Source organism: Eleutherodactylus coqui, chromosome 7, assembly GCF_035609145.1.
Source record: "Eleutherodactylus coqui strain aEleCoq1 chromosome 7, aEleCoq1.hap1, whole genome shotgun sequence".
Taxonomy (NCBI): Eukaryota; Metazoa; Chordata; class Amphibia; order Anura; family Eleutherodactylidae; genus Eleutherodactylus; species Eleutherodactylus coqui.
In genome coordinates, this window is record NC_089843.1 from 1,254,964 (window position 1) to 1,276,553 (window position 21,590).

The 21,590-nt window shown below is 42.2% G+C and overlaps 2 protein-coding genes across 4 annotated transcripts in view; both read left to right on the forward strand.

Moving 5' to 3' along the window:
* The window catches only part of LOC136572293 (zinc finger protein 420-like), a 282,528-nt gene that overhangs the window by 257,797 nt on the left and 3,141 nt on the right, over window positions 1–21,590 (forward strand). The window contains exon 16 of the mRNA XM_066572745.1: window positions 19,667–19,763. Coding sequence (XP_066428842.1) covers window positions 19,667–19,763 — 97 coding nt within the window. The remainder of the gene's footprint in view (window positions 1–19,666; window positions 19,764–21,590) is intronic.
* The window catches only part of LOC136572292 (zinc finger protein 850-like), a 722,303-nt gene that overhangs the window by 216,963 nt on the left and 483,750 nt on the right, over window positions 1–21,590 (forward strand). The window lies entirely within an intron of this gene.

Below are 21,590 nucleotides of genomic sequence, written 5' to 3' on the forward strand. Positions count from 1 at the left end.
AAATGGCGCGCGAGCTTCGTCGAAAGTTACGCCCCCCCCCCCCCACGTAGATCGAATAAGTAAGCCACCTGCTATTGTGATGTCATCACTGATGTCATCAACATCGGACGCCCTTGAACATGCCCCAACATGTTCTATAAAGCTGCATTGTGATGTCATTAAGGCTGTCAGTTCTATGGCGACATGTAAAGAAATTGACTTTGAAAACCAATATGCGTGTTCAACTACAAAATGATGCATCCGCCGAACGCTTCGCAAAACAATTGCTGGATATTGGGAATGGGAAAATGCCTATCGACAGATCTACACAATGTATCACATTGCCAACAAACTTTGGAAAGATGACATCAACCAAAGACGAATTGATCCAAAAGGTGTTCCCAAATATTGCGCGGAATTACCAAAATCATCAGTGGCTCAGCGCATGTGCTATATTAGCAGCTACCAACAACGATGTCAATGCCATCAATTTCAGCATTCAAAACGGAATACCAGGCGAAGCGACAACATATAAGTCCATCGATACTGTGATGAATCAAGATGAAGCTGTCAATTACCCAATGGAATTCTTGAATTCACTCGATTTTCCAGGTATGCCACCGCATATTTTAACATTGAAAATAGGCGTGCCTATCATTCTTCTCCGAAACATCCATCCACCAGACTTTGCAACGGTACAAGACTTTCAGTGAAAAAGATGATGAACAATGTCACCGAAGCTACAATTCTGAATGGGAAATTCAAGGGGAAGATGTTCTGTTGCCACGGATTCCAATCATCCCAACAGATATGCCATTTGAATTCAAACGTTTACCGTTTCCGGTGCGACTCGCTTTTGCAATGACCATCAACAGAGCACAAGGACAATCGCTGCAAGTGTGTGGGCTAGATTTGGAGAGTCTTCGCAGCAACGCGCGACGGGTACGCTATTATGACACGTACAGCTTGGAACCACTAGAGCACGCCAGCCAATTACCATTGGAGTTGGAAGTGGGTAAACAAGTACTAGGATATCTTCCTAAGAAGCCACAGTAGCTGGATAAATTGGATGTTCCACCCAATGGCTATTTTATTCAGCCCGCAAGGGGGAAGCAGCGGCCTACAAAATCTCATTCAGGTAGGTAGGTTCAGTTCTTGGAGGTTGGGGAATGCTTATGGGCAAGGCCTTATGTCTCATCCCAACTCGATTATTCAATTCTAAGCGCAAAAGAATTAGCATCCAAATTTTATGTACGGAATTTAATTCTCTCATTTCCTGATGTCATAGATAGATAGATAGATAGATAGATAGATAGATAGATAGATAGATAGACTGTATGCAATAACCCTGATAGATAGATAGATAGATAGATAGACTGTATGCAATAACCCTGATAGATAGATAGATAGATAGATAGATAGATAGACTGTATGCAATAACCCTGATAGATAGATAGATAGATAGATAGATAGATAGATAGATAGATAGATAGATAGACTGTATGCAATAACCCAGATAGATAGATAGATAGATAGACAGACTGTATGCAATAACCCTGATAGATAGATAGATAGATAGATAGATAGATAGACTGTATGCAATAACCCAGACAGATAGATAGATAGATAGATAGATAGACTGTATGCAATAACCCAGACAGATAGATAGATAGATAGATAGATAGACTGTATGCAATAACCCTGATAGATAGATAGATAGATAGATAGATAGATAGACTGTATGCAATAACCCAGACAGATAGATAGATAGACTGTATGCAATAACCCTGATAGATAGATAGATAGATAGATAGATAGATAGATAGACTGTATGCAATAACCCTGATAGATAGATAGATAGATAGATAGACTGTATGCAATGACACGTACAGCTTGGAACCATAAATACTAGAGCACGCCAGCCATTTACAGTCAGTCTCCATTGGAGTTGGAAGTGGGCAAACATGTACTAGGCTATCTTCCCAAGAAGCCACAGCAGCCGGATAAATTGGATGTTCCACACAACGGCTATTTTATTCAGCCTGCAAGGGGGAAGCAGCGGCCTACAAAACCTCAGTGGTCGCTGCTGCCGTCATCTAGATATATAAAAACGAATGTATGTATGTATGTCTGTCTTCGCAGCAACGCGCGACGGGTACGCTAGTCTATATATATAAAATTGAATGTATGTCTGTCTGCGTGCGTGCGTGCGTGCGTGTCTGCGTGCGTGTCTGTTTGTCCTTTATGCGCTACTACACCATTCATCCGATCGCCATGAAACTTTGGGAAGTTGTTAAGTACACTCCTGGGAAGATTATAGGCATAGTACAAATATCCTACGATAAATGGCGCGCGAGCTTCGTCGAAAGTTACGCCCCCCCCCCCCACGTAGATCGAATAAGTAAGCCACCTGCTATTGTGATGTCATCACTGATGTCATCAACATCGGACGCCCTTGAACATGCCCCAACATGTTCTATAAAGCTGCATTGTGATGTCATTAAGGCTGTCAGTTCTATGGCGACATGTAAAGAAATTGACTTTGAAAACCAATATGCGTGTTCAACTACAAAATGATGCATCCGCCGAACGCTTCGCAAAACAATTGCTGGATATTGGGAATGGGAAAATGCCTATCGACAGATCTACACAATGTATCACATTGCCAACAAACTTTGGAAAGATGACATCAACCAAAGACGAATTGATCCAAAAGGTGTTCCCAAATATTGCGCGGAATTACCAAAATCATCAGTGGCTCAGCGCATGTGCTATATTAGCAGCTACCAACAACGATGTCAATGCCATCAATTTCAGCATTCAAAACGGAATACCAGGCGAAGCGACAACATATAAGTCCATCGATACTGTGATGAATCAAGATGAAGCTGTCAATTACCCAATGGAATTCTTGAATTCACTCGATTTTCCAGGTATGCCACCGCATATTTTAACATTGAAAATAGGCGTGCCTATCATTCTTCTCCGAAACATCCATCCACCAGACTTTGCAACGGTACAAGACTTTCAGTGAAAAAGATGATGAACAATGTCACCGAAGCTACAATTCTGAATGGGAAATTCAAGGGGAAGATGTTCTGTTGCCACGGATTCCAATCATCCCAACAGATATGCCATTTGAATTCAAACGTTTACCGTTTCCGGTGCGACTCGCTTTTGCAATGACCATCAACAGAGCACAAGGACAATCGCTGCAAGTGTGTGGGCTAGATTTGGAGAGTCTTCGCAGCAACGCGCGACGGGTACGCTATTATGACACGTACAGCTTGGAACCACTAGAGCACGCCAGCCAATTACCATTGGAGTTGGAAGTGGGTAAACAAGTACTAGGATATCTTCCTAAGAAGCCACAGTAGCTGGATAAATTGGATGTTCCACCCAATGGCTATTTTATTCAGCCCGCAAGGGGGAAGCAGCGGCCTACAAAATCTCATTCAGGTAGGTAGGTTCAGTTCTTGGAGGTTGGGGAATGCTTATGGGCAAGGCCTTATGTCTCATCCCAACTCGATTATTCAATTCTAAGCGCAAAAGAATTAGCATCCAAATTTTATGTACGGAATTTAATTCTCTCATTTCCTGATGTCATAGATAGATAGATAGATAGATAGATAGATAGATAGATAGATAGATAGACTGTATGCAATAACCCAGATAGATAGATAGATAGATAGATAGATAGATAGATAGATAGATAGACTGTATGCAATAACCCTGATAGATAGATAGATAGATAGATAGATAGATAGATAGATAGATAGACTGTATGCAATAACCCTGATAGATAAATAGATAGATAGATAGATAGATAGATAGACTGTATGCAATAACCCTGATAGATAGATAGATAGATAGATAGACTGTATGCAATAACCCTGATAGATAGATAGATAGATAGATAGATAGATAGATAGATAGACTGTATGCAATAACCCTGATAGATAAATAGATAGATAGATAGATAGATAGATAGACTGTATGCAATAACCCTGATAGATAGATAGATAGATAGATAGACTGTATGCAATAACCCAGACAGATAGATAGATAGACTGTATGCAATAACCCTGATAGATAGATAGATAGATAGATAGATAGACTGTATGCAATAACCCTGATAGATAGATAGATAGATAGATAGATAGATAGATAGATAGACTGTATGCAATGACACGTACAGCTTGGAACCATAAATACTAGAGCACGCCAGCCATTTACAGTCAGTCTCCATTGGAGTTGGAAGTGGGCAAACATGTACTAGGCTATCTTCCCAAGAAGCCACAGCAGCCGGATAAATTGGATGTTCCACACAACGGCTATTTTATTCAGCCTGCAAGGGGGAAGCAGCGGCCTACAAAACCTCAGTGGTCGCTGCTGCCGTCATCTAGATATATAAAAACGAATGTATGTATGTATGTCTGTCTTCGCAGCAACGCGCGACGGGTACGCTAGTCCTTTATAAAAAAAAAGTACAAATCTGTCGCCAGTATTAGAACTTCTCCTATATGCAATCATAGGAGTCTGATGAAGTTCTAATACAGTTGAACAACCAAAAACTGAACCTCCGATTTGGAGATGGTTAAGGTGAATTGTAACTGGATAAATGCTATTCAATACATAATGAAATTCACAGAATTCTTGCTCAGACCCTTCCCATAGCATAAAATATCATTTATATAACACCACCAACACATGATTTTGTTATAAAATGGGGAAGTATGGATGAACTTTTCTTCAAACCTACATTAGATTCCATTGTTGTGCCCTGACTCTGTCGGAAGTACACCCCTTCAAAAACAAAAAAGTTATTTGAGAGGATGTACTCCAAGAGTGACAGTGCACAGTGTCCACAATCAGGAGGTATACCTGAATACTCAACATAGCCCCTCACGGCCTCAATGCCTTAGTCATGGCTAGTTGAAGTGTACAATGCCATCAAAGGAAGCTGGAACAGTAAGATTAGTCATTTCCACGTTAGAGAGTTTGCACAGGAAGTCAGTAGTATCCCTTGTATGCGAACAGGCACCCTCAGCAAATACCTTCTAGTATTCTGTCCAAGAATTTGACCACATTACAGACTAGAGAGCCATGACCCGACACTATAGGTCTACCAGGGAGAGCTTCACATTCCTCTGCCGCTGCTGTGACAGCTGCAGCAGGGAATTCCTTCATCCCCACGGGGAGTCCCCCTCATCACTGAACACCCTGCCACTGCTGTCACACTGTTCAGTGATGAAAGGACTCCTCGTGGGGATGAAGGAATCCCCTGACGCTGCTTTCAAAGCAGCGGCAGAGGATTGCGAAGCTCTCCTATTGCTTTCGATGGAGCCAGCGTTGCTGCCACTGGTCCCATTGTAAGCAATGGGATAAAGGGATTCCCTGCAGCGATGCAAGGCTGTTTTCACATGAAAACACCTTGTATCCAGGGTTTTTAGAAGGTTTGCCAGAGCAATATTGCTCTCTCGCCAGTGTGCAGGAGCCTTCACGGAGTTTAAGTTCGTATTTGTTTTGTTATGAGTGGAGTTTGAAACAAAGTTCTTTCAATTCCATCAAAATCTCATCTGAATGTATTTTATTTTGCACTTCGAGAATTCTGATCAATTTTAGAAGCTTGTCTATCTCTAGTAATCTTTAAAGTTTTTCGGTTGACACTTGTTTTAGGAATTGTCCTCTTATTACTGCCTTATGAGCATTTTTATATTGGTGTGATTGAAATCTCCTCTGAGTCATTTAGTTTGAAAATATTTTGAGAGTGACATGGTGTGAGAACTTGATGTTACTAAGGAGAAAGTTATTAAGCCTCCAAGGGGAAGAGGGAGTGAAGTTGTATTTTGATCATAATGGATACTGGGACATGATTATGATTAGGATATCAAATCCAATCTGGTAAGAGCTGACCTTTTGTACGAGAGTACACTTGATGCGGATTAGAGTAATAAAGAAACATTTCTTTCGTCGGCATGTTGGATTCTCCACACTTCATACAGCCCCTCCTTAAAAATCAAAACTTGGATTTCTTGAGGCTTATCAGATGATCCAGAGGGATTTCTGTCTAAAGCCGAGCTATGGACAGTATTAAAGTCACGGCTTATAATATCAGCCCCTTGTCTGACATTATTGAAATGATCTAATGTTTTACGAAGAAAAGTAGATTGTTTGACATTTGGGAATACAGGGACAGTATAGTCTATGGAAAACCATTGATTACACAAATCAATAGAATGTATCTACCATTGCTGTCTGATATGGCTTTAGTACATTCAAATGCAAGCATATTTTTAACAACAATAAAAACACTTTTTTTTTTTTTTTTGTTTACGGCATGTGCGAAAAAGATATGTGGGAAAATACTTTTTTTTTATTCTGATTTCATCTATGACATTTAAATGGGTTTCCTGTGCACAGAAGATGTTAAGATTTTGGTTTTTAAGTTCCTTCCAAAGAAGGGAGTGTTTGTATGGACTATTCAGTCTTTTAACATTTAGAAAACAAATTTTAAATGCCATATGTACAATGGTCACATTTGTTTTAATGAAACGTGCGGAAATCTCCAGTGCACAGAATTAGAATCTTCCAACACCCCTACACATGCCTTCCTCAATATAATGAAAACAAAGGTCCGGTCCGGTGTCACCAGTAGAGCAAAACGTGATTGTTCCCAGCAAGAGAAACCAAGTAATCTTGTAAATATGATGCCTTTTAATGGTTAGCAAAAATACATGATGTTACAGCGAGTTTGCGAACCTCTCGGGCTCTTCATCAGGCTAAAAATGTTTAGCCTGACGAAGAGCCCGAGAGTTTCGCAAGCTGCTATTACATCATGTATTTTTGCTAACCATTAAAAGGCTTCATATCTACAAGATTACTTGGTTTCTCTTGCTGGGAACAATCACGTTTTCCTCAATACGCCGTCACAGAAGCAGAATAAAGTCTAATTGAACACAACGTAAGCCCTTTCACAGTTTAGACAAATTTAAAAGTAATAACTTTCATTAATTATATTTAAAACCTGTTTGGACAAACACAGGGCACAACACAAGAACCACTGGGTTAGCAGAGGTATAGAAGTCTTCCTGTTTCTAAATCTGTCTCTATCCGAGGTATAGTGATATCAGATCTGGAGTGAATAGAGCAGCGCCTCTGGCCTTGATAGCCCTGACCTACCATCAAGGCCTCTACTGTGCATACTGAGATACTGAGTCAGACTCAGTTGTTACATATATTATCTTGGATAACATCCCTGGTCTGACCAGTAGGCACACCCTGACAAGGGTCAATTAAGACCCATCTACAGTCTACACATAAGACTTGATGCTACTCTCGCAACAACTTTTTAGAGAGTCCTCCTCTATCTGAATACGGGACACTGCCGCTACATGGTAGTGTATGGCCGATACCAATGTCAACTATGCTCTAGTTGACACCGCATAGGATACCGCCTATATTTGGCCGGCTTCTCCTCATCCTATGCATATCAATCTATCGCTGTGAATTAGCAGATATAGTACAAATATCTGGAGTGATTGGCCTATTACCGTATCTTTCTGGTTCTAAGTGAACTCGGAAATAAACAATAAACAAGCACACTGACTTCTTTTGTACTAATAAACAAACAAAACTGATTTCTTTAGTACTAAACTTAATGATCTCCTGATGACCCGCCACTATTAGCGGAGAAACGCGTTGAGAATAAAATTACAAGAGATTATACAGTACTGAGAGAGAAACTACAAGAGACTATACAATATTTATAAAAAAGTGCAACAGTGCCCATATCAAAAATCTGAATGAATTAAATGTTCAAGGGCTGTTTAAACAGTCCCTTGAAGGAGAAAAAGTGTGTCCATTGACATATATACTGGACCCACAACTTTCCTTTTCCCTTTCTGCTCGTAGAAATCTAAACAATAGAGGGATCCCAGAGGGATCTATATGTCCATGGACAATGATGTAGAGACTTGTATCACCACAGGATATACATCATTTACCTTTCCCTAGACCATAACCCTCTAGAAACCTATTCTCCCTCTGCCTAAGACTGGATTATGTCTATCATCAATTCCAGCCCCACTCCCAGGATTACGCAGTGATACAGGCTAAGCTGTCCATCTTCCTGACAGTGAACCTCTTTCCTAGAACCAAGAGCACGGGAAAGGGATATTAGTAAAGAATCTGGTCCGAGTTCTTATTAATGTTTTGTTAACCAAAGCCACTGTATTCGCTAACTATGTATAATACGCTGTTCCCTTCTGCTATAACCGTTACAAAGAGGGACGTAGCATAGTATGTGGCGATAAAGTCTCCGAAGAGACTTCTATACCTCTGCTAACCCAGTGGTTCTTGTGTTGTGCCCTGTGTTTGTCCAAACAGGTTTTAAATATAATTAATAGAAGTTATTACTTGTAAATTTGTCTAAACTGTGAAAGGGCTTACGTTTTCCTCAATATAAGCATAAGGACTGCCACTAGTTTGATAAGCTTAAATAGTGATGACTTGATCCAGTAATTTACCCAAAGCATAGTAATACAAAAATTGGCAAACCTATTTCTTGCTATTAAGTCCAGGTTCTAAGTGAACACAAAGTGTTTTGGGTGAGTTTTTCAAACTCACCTGAGGTGGGGGTGAACCACAAAGGAGGGCAGCAAACAAAGTGGAACCCTTCTTTCTAGCTCATAAAACGGAGAAGTAGAAATGTGTCTCAAACAATTCTGAAAAATTGGGTAAACATCGTAAAAATGTTATGAAAATGGATGGACGTATTCTGCGGCAAGCTGAAAGCTCAGTTCTGTGGGCAGTTCCCTCAAAAAAAAATAAAAGAAAACTTCCAGGGCCCTTGTGTTTTAGGTAGGTGATAATGTAGGCTTGCTTCTGAGTGCTTTGTTCCAGGTATGATTGATTGAAGAAGACCTCTTCGTTAGCGAGTGAAGTCATCATCTCCTTAGGAGAGGAGATGCTGTGAGTAATTCCAGTTTTGAAGAGGAGTAGCTTTACTGGGAAGCCCCATTTATAAGGGATTCTCTCCTCTTAGTATCCGAGTATATCTCCTCATTAGGGTTCAGAAATCAAAGAGATCTGTTGAAAGCAATCTGGAAGGTTTGTAACTTTATAAAATGATTTCAGGAGTGCTTCTTTATATTAGTAGGAGTGGAGTCTGGCTAATAAATCTCTTGGTGTTCTTGGAGGTAAATTTTTCAGTTCAGAGATTCAATGAGCTTTGTCGCTTTTTTTTTTTTTTTTTAAAAGAGATTTCCTTCAGCCGATCTAGGAAGGATGGCTACAAACGTGAAAAATTGTACGAGCTTAGAGTCATGGATATCTTCTTGGATATTTCAGAATCTTATGTTATTTCTCTTTCACCTATCCTCCAAATCGGCCAGCTGGAGTTTCATGGATGTTAGATCGTCCTCCATTGTGTTGTGAGTGTCCACAAGAGAATTATGAGCTACCACAAACTTTTCTATCCTCTCCTCTAGATGAGCCATCCGTTCTCCGATTGCTGTGATATGTGTGTGGCTTAAATAGCATCTCTTATATTTGGTATGGATTCTTTCAAATCTTGGAACATGGATTTCAGCATGTCGGTTGATATAGGATCTTATGAAGAAGAGAACGACTGAGGTGTGGAGGATTTGCTTGGGGGAGACTTTTGATAGTCATTTTGCGTAGATTGCTTATGCTGTGGGGAGGAATAGTTTACTGTAGCTAAGGTAGGCATTACTTCTTAGGGAGCTGTCTCCAGGGATTTTGTTGGGAAGTCAGACTTGGGTGTGTCTGATCCGTCCCGAAGTGGAGGAGTGGTATCTGGGAAGAAGGCTATCCGTTTTGGTGGACTAGTTCCTTTTCTCTTGCCCCTTGTCATGTTGGCCGTAATGCCTTTGATACGCTTAAAGAGCAGAAAACAACAAATTGCAGAAAAATGGTAAAGTTTGAGCTTGCTGTGGACATGGCGGCCATACTTTGTGCTCCTAAGGGTGCCTACCCACCAGCGATATATTTTCTGGCGATGTGAGAGTGAGTAAAAACACATGATTATGAAACCAATAAGTTTCAATAGTTTCATACTCTTTTGCAGGTTTTTTTTTTTTTTTTACTCTCAAGCCTTATAGCGCAGAGAAAAAATCTGCAACATTGCTCAGTGTTTTCAATGGGGCTGGCGGCCCCATTGAAGTCAGATTTTTCTATTATGGTCTATTATCATCAAACATGCGTTTGCTCTCGCTGCCGTCTTAGCCACGCCCCCATCATTTTTATCCTGTAAGCATCGTATAGCATTTTTGACTTTTCTTTTGCTTTTGACTCCTAAATCCTTTTATTGCTTTTGGCCTCTCTTGCAAGCCTCAATTCATTATTAGCTTTTCTGACCCTTGCCCTACAGTTTATGCAGCCCCCATTATATTTTTCTTTAGATATTCCCCCACTTTCCATTTGCTTAGCATATTTTTCGTTTTGATGTGTGCAACTTCTGTGTTCATCCATCCTGGTCTCTTTAAATGCTTCCCAGTCTTCCTTCTTTAAGGAATTGTTAACGATTGAGCTTTGAGAATCTAATTCCGCAATATTACTCGAGCTTCTTTGACATTTCTGTCCTTAAGAACATCCAGCTATTGGATTCTTCCTCTTTCTGAGTCCATTAAAATCTGCCTTTCTGAAATGCAACCTTGAGGTCTGAGTCTTCTCAGGTCTTCCTCTCCTTGTAATTAAAGGATATCATGATCACTGCCTTCTAAGGTCTCAGCCACCCTTACTTCCTCAACCATTCCCTCCCCGTTGGTAAGAATTAGGTCCAAGATGGCAGATCCCATTTTTTCTCTTCTACCTTCTGGAAGATAAAGTTGTCACAAGAGCGGATAAGAATTTGTTGGATCCATTACTTTTACCAGAGATTCCCAACCAATGTCTGGATGGGTAAAATCTCCCATGATCTCTATGTTGGGCTTCTCTGAGAGCTTGACCATCTGATGTAGAAAGAGTTCCTCCATATCTTCTGCTTGTCCAGGCGGCCTATAGTAAATGCCTACAATGGTGTCCTTTCTGTTGTTCTCTCCTTGTATTCTTTCACAAACAGTTTCTACAGAACTCCCAGCTCTGAAGCTTCAATCTCTGTGGAGATGAATGTTTTCCTAACATACAACACAACACCTCCTCCCCTTTTATTAGGGCTGTTTCTTATAAATACATTGAGTCCTTTGTTAGGGAAATTCAATCGTCCGTCAATATGCTGTGAGGCTCCGAATCAGAGGTGGTTATGGCGGCCGCCGTGAGAAAGCAATGGACACAGATCAGGACCATGTCTAAAAGCAATCTACCTTTATTACAAAGCATCTTCCTTTATATAGTATTTTAAAGCAGAGTGGTCTATTGTCACTATGTGTACATTTCAGCCAGTCATGTGCTTTTACATAGCAGTTAATCATTAAGGCATTGTCTTTACTGGACACTGTTGTATACTGACCTTTGAACAGTGTAACAGAAGATAAGGAAGAATGTAAGTTATATATACGTTTGCTGAGTGCTATTCTCTATTTCTATTCCTGTAACAATCCAATCTGACTGCGCAAACAACATATGAATGTATAAGCGTATATCACAGATGGTCATAGGAGATAAGATGAAATATATATGTTTAACCCCATAGCCTTCACAATCCCCCATTTGAAGCAGTCCATCTTGAAAAGAGCCTTTTGTAGTGGTACTCTCAAGGGTTCTAAACCACCCCTGCCGGTCTTTCTTTATTGTCTTCTTTGCCGGATCCCCACTGTTGTTGCTCTTTACGTATGACTGTTTTAACGATATCGTAGAGGGAGCGATTCCAGATAATTTGCTTGTCTCCGTATCCCACAGAATATCCATAAATTGCAAACACTCAAAAGAATGAACAAAAGAAACAGTATTAGTAATGGGTGAAACATAAAATCCATCATCTTTCCTGCAGTAGGTGACCATCCAGTAAACATATCATACCAGTGATACTCTGTGTCTACCTGGATCTTAGTACCTAGGCTGACCAACTTATCTCCCACCCATATAGTTTGTTTTTCTAATTCCATAAGGGAGACGTTAGTAACATCCAAATGCTTTTGAAGGTGTTCAGTGTCTTTCATTAGTCTTACAATTCTACCCAAGGATACAGTCAGATTTGACATAGAGATAGCATGTGGGTGCCAGTAGTACCTTAAAGGGGTTGTCCCGCAAAACCAAGTGGGGTTATACACTTCTGTATGGCCATATTAATGCACTTTGTAATATACATCGTGCATTAAATATGAGCCATACAGAAGTTATTCACTTACCTGCTCCGGTGTTGGCGTCCCCGTCTCCATGGCGCCGACCGAAGCCTTCTTCTCCCTCGATTAGACACGCTTGCGCAGTCTGCCCTCTTCTGTCCGGCTCCGGCGTGCTCGTGCCGCAGAGGTCTTCTGCGAATGCGCAGAAGACCTCTGCGGCGCAAGCACGCCAGAGCGGCCCCATTCAACGGGACAGAAGAGCAGACTGCGCAAGCGCGTCTAATCGAGGGAGAAGAAGGCTTCGGTCGGCGCCATGGAGACGGGGACGCCAACACCGGAGGGGGTAAGTGTATAACTTCTGTATGGCCAATATTTAATGCACGATGTATATTACAAAGTGCATTAATATGGCCATACAGAAGTGCTTAACCCCACTTGCTTTCGCGGGACAACCCCTTTAATGCAACTTCACCATCTGGCAAAAAGGTGTAAGTTTTTGTAAACCAATGTATCACCGATATGTTCTGTAAGCATCCAGAAAATGGAGTGGTGAGATTATACATACTGGTGGTTTTAGTTTGGTTGGTAACAAAGCATATATATACGGGGCCAACTTCTATCAGCATATGGAAAGAAGCAGGTAGCACCGTCCAATCACATATGCTGACTGAAGGCTGCAGGAAACATGGCTCATATGTGGCTGTACTCCATCCGCATACTAGGCCATCCAGTGTTTCTTCACAGTTCTCTATGCCATGGGTTTTATTTTCACTATAAATCATCATACCTGCGAACTTGGGCAACCAATATTGGAAAGTATATAGAGGCGGTCCGAACACCACAGGTAGTCCTACAAACTTACACATCAGGCTTGTGTCCTTTACATCATAAAAAGTCATTTCTCCAGTGCTATACTCATCAGAGCATTCTACACTATCAGCCCCGGGCCGTATCCAAGATGCTACTGGAATTACATTCTGGGGAAGGTCTCTCCACAATTCTTCATTATTTGTCATCACATCTGACCGCTTTATCCCTCTCGTGAATCATATATACATATTGCAGGCTACATTGTGTCTAGTTTAGGAATTTACTCATATTTACAAACAAATCATTTTGAACCGCAAAACTCAGATTAAAAAGCGTTAATACATCCTTATTATATCCTAATGCAAGATGTTGGGGGAGGAATATGGAGGGCATCCATTGTGGCTGAATGTTGACCAGATTAGACACATCTCTTCCTTCCCCTGCCATCTTATTCTTTATTACCTCTAAATCTATTGACTTTAAGCCCCCTGTGCCTGCTCCTATTCCTCCAAGAAGAGTATCGTACCATTCTCTCTTCATTCTAGAGCATGATTTCATTACAGGGAAAGATATATTAAAGTGCACTACGGTCCTCTGTTGTTTGGTTGAGACATTTTTACATGTATGGGGGAGCCTAACTAAATTGTCAGTGTGTACCACAGGGGTTGTTTCCAGGACGGTCAAAAGGTTTAACCACATTAGAGCGTTAGCTATAGGACTACCATGTATGCACAGGAGAGTATATGTATCTTTTAAAGATATTGTCTGGTTTGTGCTTCCTCTCCCAACTTGGTCACCCTTGCACATCAACGTCTTTGAAAGATGCTCATATGTGAACTGCTTATCTATATGAGCCACACATCCTTGGGTTGGTTTATAGCATGAGATATTTACTCTACTGATAATGTTTATCCCAGGATGCTCTCCTTCCTGTATCACATATGAACGACCTCTAAATTTAGTAGAGGGGACATATAAGCCACTGGTCTCTCCTAGTGTAAAGTTGGCTATTTGGGCACGTATGATGGCTTTCACATATGAACTCGTCTTGCTGTCTGGCTTTAGTTTTATTTGCCCAACCCCAGTAGCTTTTAACAACACCTCCTTCCTTAGCTTGTGCCAATTTCAACTTTCCCGCTGGCATCAGGGTCCAGGCCCTGACGATAAGCAGGAGAATTCCCAGCACCAAGAACAGTCTCATTTCTCTCAGATTGTGGTCTCTTAACCTTCTTGCAATGTGAGGCATGAACCCAATTGGTTTTACCCTTTAATTTGACAGCAGTACTGGTTGTGAGCAGCACCTGATACGGGCCGTCAAACCTTGGTTCCAATGTCCTCCTCACGTGTCTCTTTGTCACTACCCAATCTCCGGGCTGCAGATCATGCGTTCCTTCAAGAGAATTTGGATCTGGAATTGAAGAAAACGCTTGGTTGTGTGTTGCCTTTAGGCGTGCATTTAAGGACATAACATAGTCAGTTAGAGTACCATACTGGGCCTGCAGCAGCTGTGGAAAGTGCAGATCCAACCTGGGTGCACACCCAAACAAGATAACCCTGTCTTTCTGTTAGGCACATATCTGACTGAGAAAAGGGTCAATGGGAGGCACTCAGTCCATGGTTTGCCTGTTACTTTCATTGCTTTCTGTATTTTTAGTTTTAGTGTACCATTCATCCTTTCTACCTTCCCACTACTTTGTGGATGATAAGGAGTGTGAAATGCCTGGGGATACCCAGGACAGACATGATGTGTTGCATTATTTCACCTGTGAAATGTGTACCCCTGTCTGACTCGATTGCAGGTATGGGGTACCAGAGATAGATTACCTCATTCATGAGCGCTTTTGCAGTTTCCCTTGTGACGGTGTAGGCCTCAACCCAACCTGAGAAGATATCAACAACAACAAGCACATATTCATACTCCCCAACATGTGGGAGCTGAATGTAGTCAACGTGCAATCTCTGAAATGGGTAGAGTGACCTAGGCAAGTGTTTTTACAGGACCTTTACCTTCTGTCCTGGATTGCTTCTGGCACAGATCATGCAAAATTGGACAAATGATGAAGCAGCTACAGATAACCCAGGGGCCACCCATTCTCTCTCAAGCATTAGTAGCATAGCTGCCTTCGATAGGTAAGTCTTTCTGTGGATCAGCTGGGCCATCATGGGGTACAGGGATCATGGTAGGCAAGTTCTGCTGACTGTACGCCATATACCATCCTGTTCTGTTGCTCCCATATTAGTCCATTTATCCATTTCTTCTTTGCTGGCTTGTGACTATAATGTCTTTAGTACATCAATGTCCTAATCATAGTCTGACTTGTGTGGTCAGTATCTTCTTTTATCTTCCTCCACGGCTTGAGGACCGCTGCCTTTGCTGTGAAGTCTGCTAGGGCGTTGCCTTTTGCTTGTGCAGTGTCTGCTTTGGTATGAGCTTTCACCTTTAGCATTGCTACTTTGTCTGGTAGGAGTAGGGCTTTCATGAGGTTCTGTACTGCTACACCATTCTTAATGGGTTGTCCTACAGAAGTTAAAAATTGTCTAGCCTTCGATACTGGGCTGTAATCGTGAGCTATGCCAAATGCATACCTGGAATCGGTGTAAACGTTTGCCGTCTTGCCTTCTGCCACTCTACATGCCTCAGTGAGGGCCTTCAGCTCTGCTTCTTGTGCTGAGACATGCGGAGGCAGAGCTTCTGCTTTTAGGACATCATGTTGTGTGACTACTGCATACTCTGTATGGAATCGGCCATCCTCACCTTGGTACCGTGAACCATCTACAAAAAGCTCAAAATGTGCATTGTCAATAGGCGTTTCAGTAACTGATTCAAAACCTGCAGTTTCTTGCTGCATCAATTCTAGACAATCATGTTGGTGTTATGCATCAAATAAATCAGAATCATGCTGTAAAGAATGTAAAAATAACTGATCTGCAGTAGCCAGATCCCCCACTCCTGCATTTGAATCGATTGGAAGAAGAGTAGCCAAGTTCAAGGTAGTGCACCGTTGGAAAGAGATGTTAGGGGACATGAGCAAGGCACATTGCAACCTTATTTGATGAGCTAGAGACAGATGTTTAGGTTGTACTTGAGTGAGTATACTCTGGATGTCATGAGGGGTGAGAACCCCTAGGGGGTAGTCCAGGACCAACTCAGAAGACTTGTCAACCATTGTTTGTACTGCTGCCACCGCACGGACACAGGAGGGGGCTCCTTGGGCCAGGGGATCCAATCTGATGGAGTAATACCCAAGTGGCCGTGGACGTCCTCCATGTTTTTGCGTTAATACTGCCGTCGCATAACCGGAAAGTTCAGTGTAGAAGAGAGTGAAAGGTAAAGTGTAGTTAGAAGTTCCCAATATTGGAGATCTGAGAATAGAGAGCTTTAGTGTTTTGAAGTTGTCAGTTGCTTCAGGAGTGAGAGAGAAAGGAACACTTGGAAGACAGTCGTAGAGTGGTTGCATCAGGGATGAGGCAGAATGGATCCAAGGACGGCAGTATGAGACAAGTGCCAAAAAGGTGCGGAGTTTGGCAGCAGAAGAAGGTACAGAAATCGCTTGAACTGCAGCCTTTCGTTCTGCTGTGAGATGTTTGGCCCCTTGAGCTAGGCAATGGCCTAGAAACACAACCTTTTGTTTACAAAGCTATAATTTTTCCTTTGAAGCCTTGCAGCCAGAGAAATGGATGCAGATTGACATGTTTTCAGATCCTCAGCACAAAGCAGAAGGTCATCAACATATTGCAACAGCACAGTCCCATCAGGTGGAGTCCAGGCCTATAAGACAGACTGGAGTGCCTGGGTGTACATGTTTGGAGAATTCTGCGCACCTTGTGGCAGGACGGTCCAAGCGTATTCTTTACCCTTACAGGTAAAGGCAAAAAGGTATTGGCAATCCGGATGGATCGGTACACTGAAAAACGCATTTGTGTGATCTATCACTGTGAAAAATGTCGCAGTGGGCTGGACTTGTGCTAAAAGCGGATGTGGATTTGGCACTACTGGGGTATCAAGTGCAGTTACTGTATTAATTTCCCGAAGGTCATGTACCATGCGATAAACATCCAGTTGTCCTTTTTGCGTTTTCTTTTTAACTGGATAGAGGGGAGTATTAGCTGGTGATGTTATTTCCCGTAATGCCCCCATTTGAAGTAATTTGTGGGCCTATAGAACCCTCTTGGGCCCTACCAAATGGGTATTGTTTTACTTGGGGGGCTATGCATCCTGGTTTTAGTGTGACTACCATGGGTGTCACATTCATATGACCAATATCTGTTTTGGACTTGGCCCAGAGTTCCTGTGGAACTTCCTGTGATATTACTTCCTCTTCTGAAGTTAAAGGGGTTGTCCCGAGGCAGCAAGTGGGTCTATACGCTTCTGTATGGCCATAATAATGCACTTTGTAATGTACATTGTGCATTAATTATGAGCCATACAGAAGTTATAAAAAGTTTTTTACTTACCTGCTCCGTTGCTAGCGTCCTCGTCTCCATGGTGCCGACTAATTTTTGGCCTCCGATGGCCAAATTAGCCGCGCTTGCGCAGTCCGGGTCTTCAGCAGTCTTCTATGGAGCCGCTCGTGCCAGAGAGCGGCTCCGTGTAGCTCCGCCCCGTCACGTGCCGATTCCAGCCAATCAGGAGGCTGGAATCGGCAGTGGACCGCACAGAAGAGCTGCGGTCCACGAAGACAGAGGATCCCGGCGGCCATCTTCAGCGGTAAGTATTGAAGTCACCGGAGCGCGGGGATTAAGGTAAGCGCTCCGGTAAACTTTCTTTACTTCCCTGCATCGGGGTTGTCTCGCGCCGAACGGGGGGGGGGGGGGGTTGAAAAAAAAAAAAAACCCGTTTCGGCGCGGGACAACCCCTTTAAGAGTAAAATCCTCTAGAGAAGCCACCATCTGGCAAAATTGTTCTTCGTTTTGTTTTTGCAAAATCAATCTGCGCTGTTCCTCCTTCAGTAAACTGAATGGAAGCTGACAGGGCAGAGTGGATGTCTGTGCCCATAACTGACAGTGGAATATCATCACTCACCAATAGTTTTGTTAACACTGTCTGGTTTCCTGAAGTTTCTTAGGAACTCCTTCAAGACCTACAACAGTTTGAGCTGGATTTTGCCGGTATGCTGGAGGAATTAGGTGGCTTTGGATGACTGAGGTTGCTGCCCCTGTATCAACAAGGAAAGGAATTTTCTTATTGAGTACTTCCCCTTTTAGAAAAATGGCCGCACCCTCTTTTGCATTGCTCATGGGGAAGAAGGGCAGAGGGTCGCCAGCTGTTCAATCATGCTTTTCTATTTCTCCCTTGGCGATTCGTGCTTTTGTGGGTTGACCACAACCCTTCTGGAGGAATTTTCTACACTGCTGTTTAAAGTGCCCAGGCTTACCACAGAAATGGCACTTAAGGTTATGTTTGGGATGGGTGCCCCGTTTTATTTTGTTCTCTCCTGTGCTGTATTGTGCTATCATAACAGAGCTATGTCCTTTTTTGATTTTTAAGTTTAGTTCAATGCCCTTGGCTGCTTGCACCAGGCCTGCTGCTTCATATTGTCTCCACTCAGGCTTGTTATCCATGAGTTTAGACCTCAAGGGTTCTCGCAACCCCTCTACAAAGGCCATGCTAAGTACATGGTCACCCAATTTTTGTATGCCCCTATACCCCAGATCTGACCAACGTTGTTGAAGGCGGGCATAAAATTGCTCTACACTTTCATCCTTCTCTTGTGTGACATTAGAAAGAGACAGGGAGGATTCTTTTAATTTTTCTTTTGCCCAACGTTCTAGACCAATTAAAAAGATCTTACCACTTCTTAATTCTCTGTTTAATTTTATCCCAATCTGTGCCACAATAGTCTTTCACATTATAGTTTATAGTTCCCACTGCCTCCTCTGGGTCCCCAGGGTTCACCTCTGCTCTGTTCCTTGTGAGTAGAGTCATTTCTTGCAGTCCCTCTTTCTCCTCTGCTCTGTTCTTTGTGGGTAGAGTTATTTTTTGCTGGACCTCTTTCTCATCTGCTCAGGAACCAGTACCAGCCCCCCCCCCCCCCCAAGTGTGAGGACTTGGTACCGGTTCCTGACTAGTATGGGTGCTGATTGACTCCTTATCCTCTTACTTCTTTGGGTCACATGCTTCCACATTTTGGCTTCTACAGGTATGCTGAACATTTCTTCTCCTACATTTTGAAGAATTACTTCTGCTCTGTCAAGAAAATCCTCACCTTCCTCAATCAGTTACAATGTAGCTATTCTCTCCTGAGGACTATGCACCTTTTCCTCCAGTAGAGGCACAAGCTTACATTTCTGGCCGGTGAAGTTTGGCTTTTCCTCTGGTAGGTCTGTAAATCTAGCATACATTGCAGCTCACCATATGGCTCCTCCCCCTTTCATGTTTATGGCAACTTCTGAACTTTTAAAAGTCAAGAATTCTTGTGATGATACATAACCTATAAGATGAAACTAAGTGTAAATGGGTGGGAAGCTCTTTGGTCCTCTTCTATGTAGAAGTGTGGAGGCTTTTTGTCATAGATGTTCTCATCTTCGGTAGTCTCTTCTGGTGATCTATTATCTTCGGTAGTCTCTTCTGGTGATCTATTAGAGTTCCTGCCTCTCCGCCATATTGTACTGAATTATTCCATATGACACTTCAGGGCGAAGAGGTGACTGATATTAAAGTGGAGGTAGAAGAAGAGAGAATAAGGGGTGATCACCCGCGGAAGAAGGAAGTGGAAGAGGACATTCCCACAGGTAAGCGGTATGGAGTTTGGCAGTTCCTTAAAGTTCGGTTGCTTCTTAGCGCTCTATTATAGGAACACTTTAGGCAGTGATACATGGCATTATGTGCAGAAGCAGAGGAATCCAGGAATGTATAGAAATCCCCTCTCAGGTCTTCTATAAATTATGCACCAGGCTTAAAGTCAATTGGACACATTTAACTCTGATCTGTGGGTAGTATGTTATAGGTCAGGAAGAGCTGAGCAAATTGATATATGAGAGAGTCAAAAATTATCCGTATTCCACTTATATTAAAAGTTTTCTTGGCTGCACTGTTTTAACCAAACTTTCCATTGGAGGTCGCTGTCTCCCCAGTCTCTCCTGCGCAGGTCTGAATATGTTACGTCAGTTAATTTGTGACTATAGTGCAAGAAAAAATGATTGCTCCACTTGTGATTTGCACAACAGTGACTTGTATTCTGAGGGTGTTTAGTGCCAACATTTATCGAAGACTTTATGCACCACGTGAAGAAAATGTGTCACGACGAAGTGTGTATGAATGGATAAGGTTCAGGGAAGGTCGCACAAGTGTCCGCCATGAAGAAGGGGACAGACGCCCGTCCATGACTGATGACATCATTGAGAGTGCATGTGAACCGATTCTGCTCGATAGACCTATGACAGTGGATTGTGTTTCACACAATTTGCAAATGGCTTTGCCTATGCAATAATCCACGACAAACTTGCAAGAGCACAAACAGAAGATTCAAAGAATGCACAGGGGACTCCTATCCAAGGGTGTTGTCTCCATCCTCCCTATAATCCTGACTTTGCCCCACCAGACTATCATCCATTTGGTCCGTTGAAAGAAGCCCTACGAGCACGAAGATTGGCATCTGATGGAGAGGGGGAGATAGCGGTGCATCCGGGGTTCGCAGCTCAGCTTATTGGGGAAATACAAAAGCTTGTTGATGGACGGACAAAGTGTGTTGAAAAGTAGGCAGATTATGTAGAAAAACCTCGTATTTGTCTTATCTGAAAGTTGATTAAAATACATTCCACAGCCAGAGTGCGGATAATTTGACTCCTCTTTGTATAAGGCATATTCATCATTGCACTCCAAATATGTTCTGAGTATAACGACCACGCTCTGCCTGTTCATCATTGCATTGAGCATCTCTGGAGCGCATACTTCAGATAGTCATCGTTACTGGGTCACACACACGACTGAGGGCACCTGGAGTGTGTCCGCTGTGCTCTGAACATACTCGGAGTGCAATGATGAATATGCCTATAGTTTTATGGTAGCATATAAGTAATAATTCACTCCTTTAAATCACTGCTCAGTCTAGCCGGCCTACGAATACCCCTTTATGCTGTACAACCTGTTGGGCTGCTGTGTAAAATGTAAATTAATAAAAAGAATGCGATGATTTGGAAATCTTCTCTAACCACATTTTATTCACAATAGAAGAGATCAGAAGGTGAAGGGGAGACATTTTTCTTTTTCATTTATAACTTCTTTAGAAACTAATGGCAGCAACACATCTCACAGAAGTTGGGCCGGGAGTAACAAAAGGCTGGAAAAGTTAGTGGTACTAATGAAAAACGGGTGAAGGCCAATATTCTACTAAGTCACATGACTGTATAAAAAGCATGTTAGAGAGGCAGAGTCTATCAGAAGCAAATCTGGTCAGAGGTCGACAAATCTGAGAAATTTCTTCTAAAAATTGTGGGACAATTTTAGAAAAATGTTTAACGTAAAAAAGGACTTTGAATATCATCTACAGGACATAATATCCAAATGTTCAGAGAATCTGGAGAAATTCATGTGCACAAGGGACACGGCCGACTGTCAAT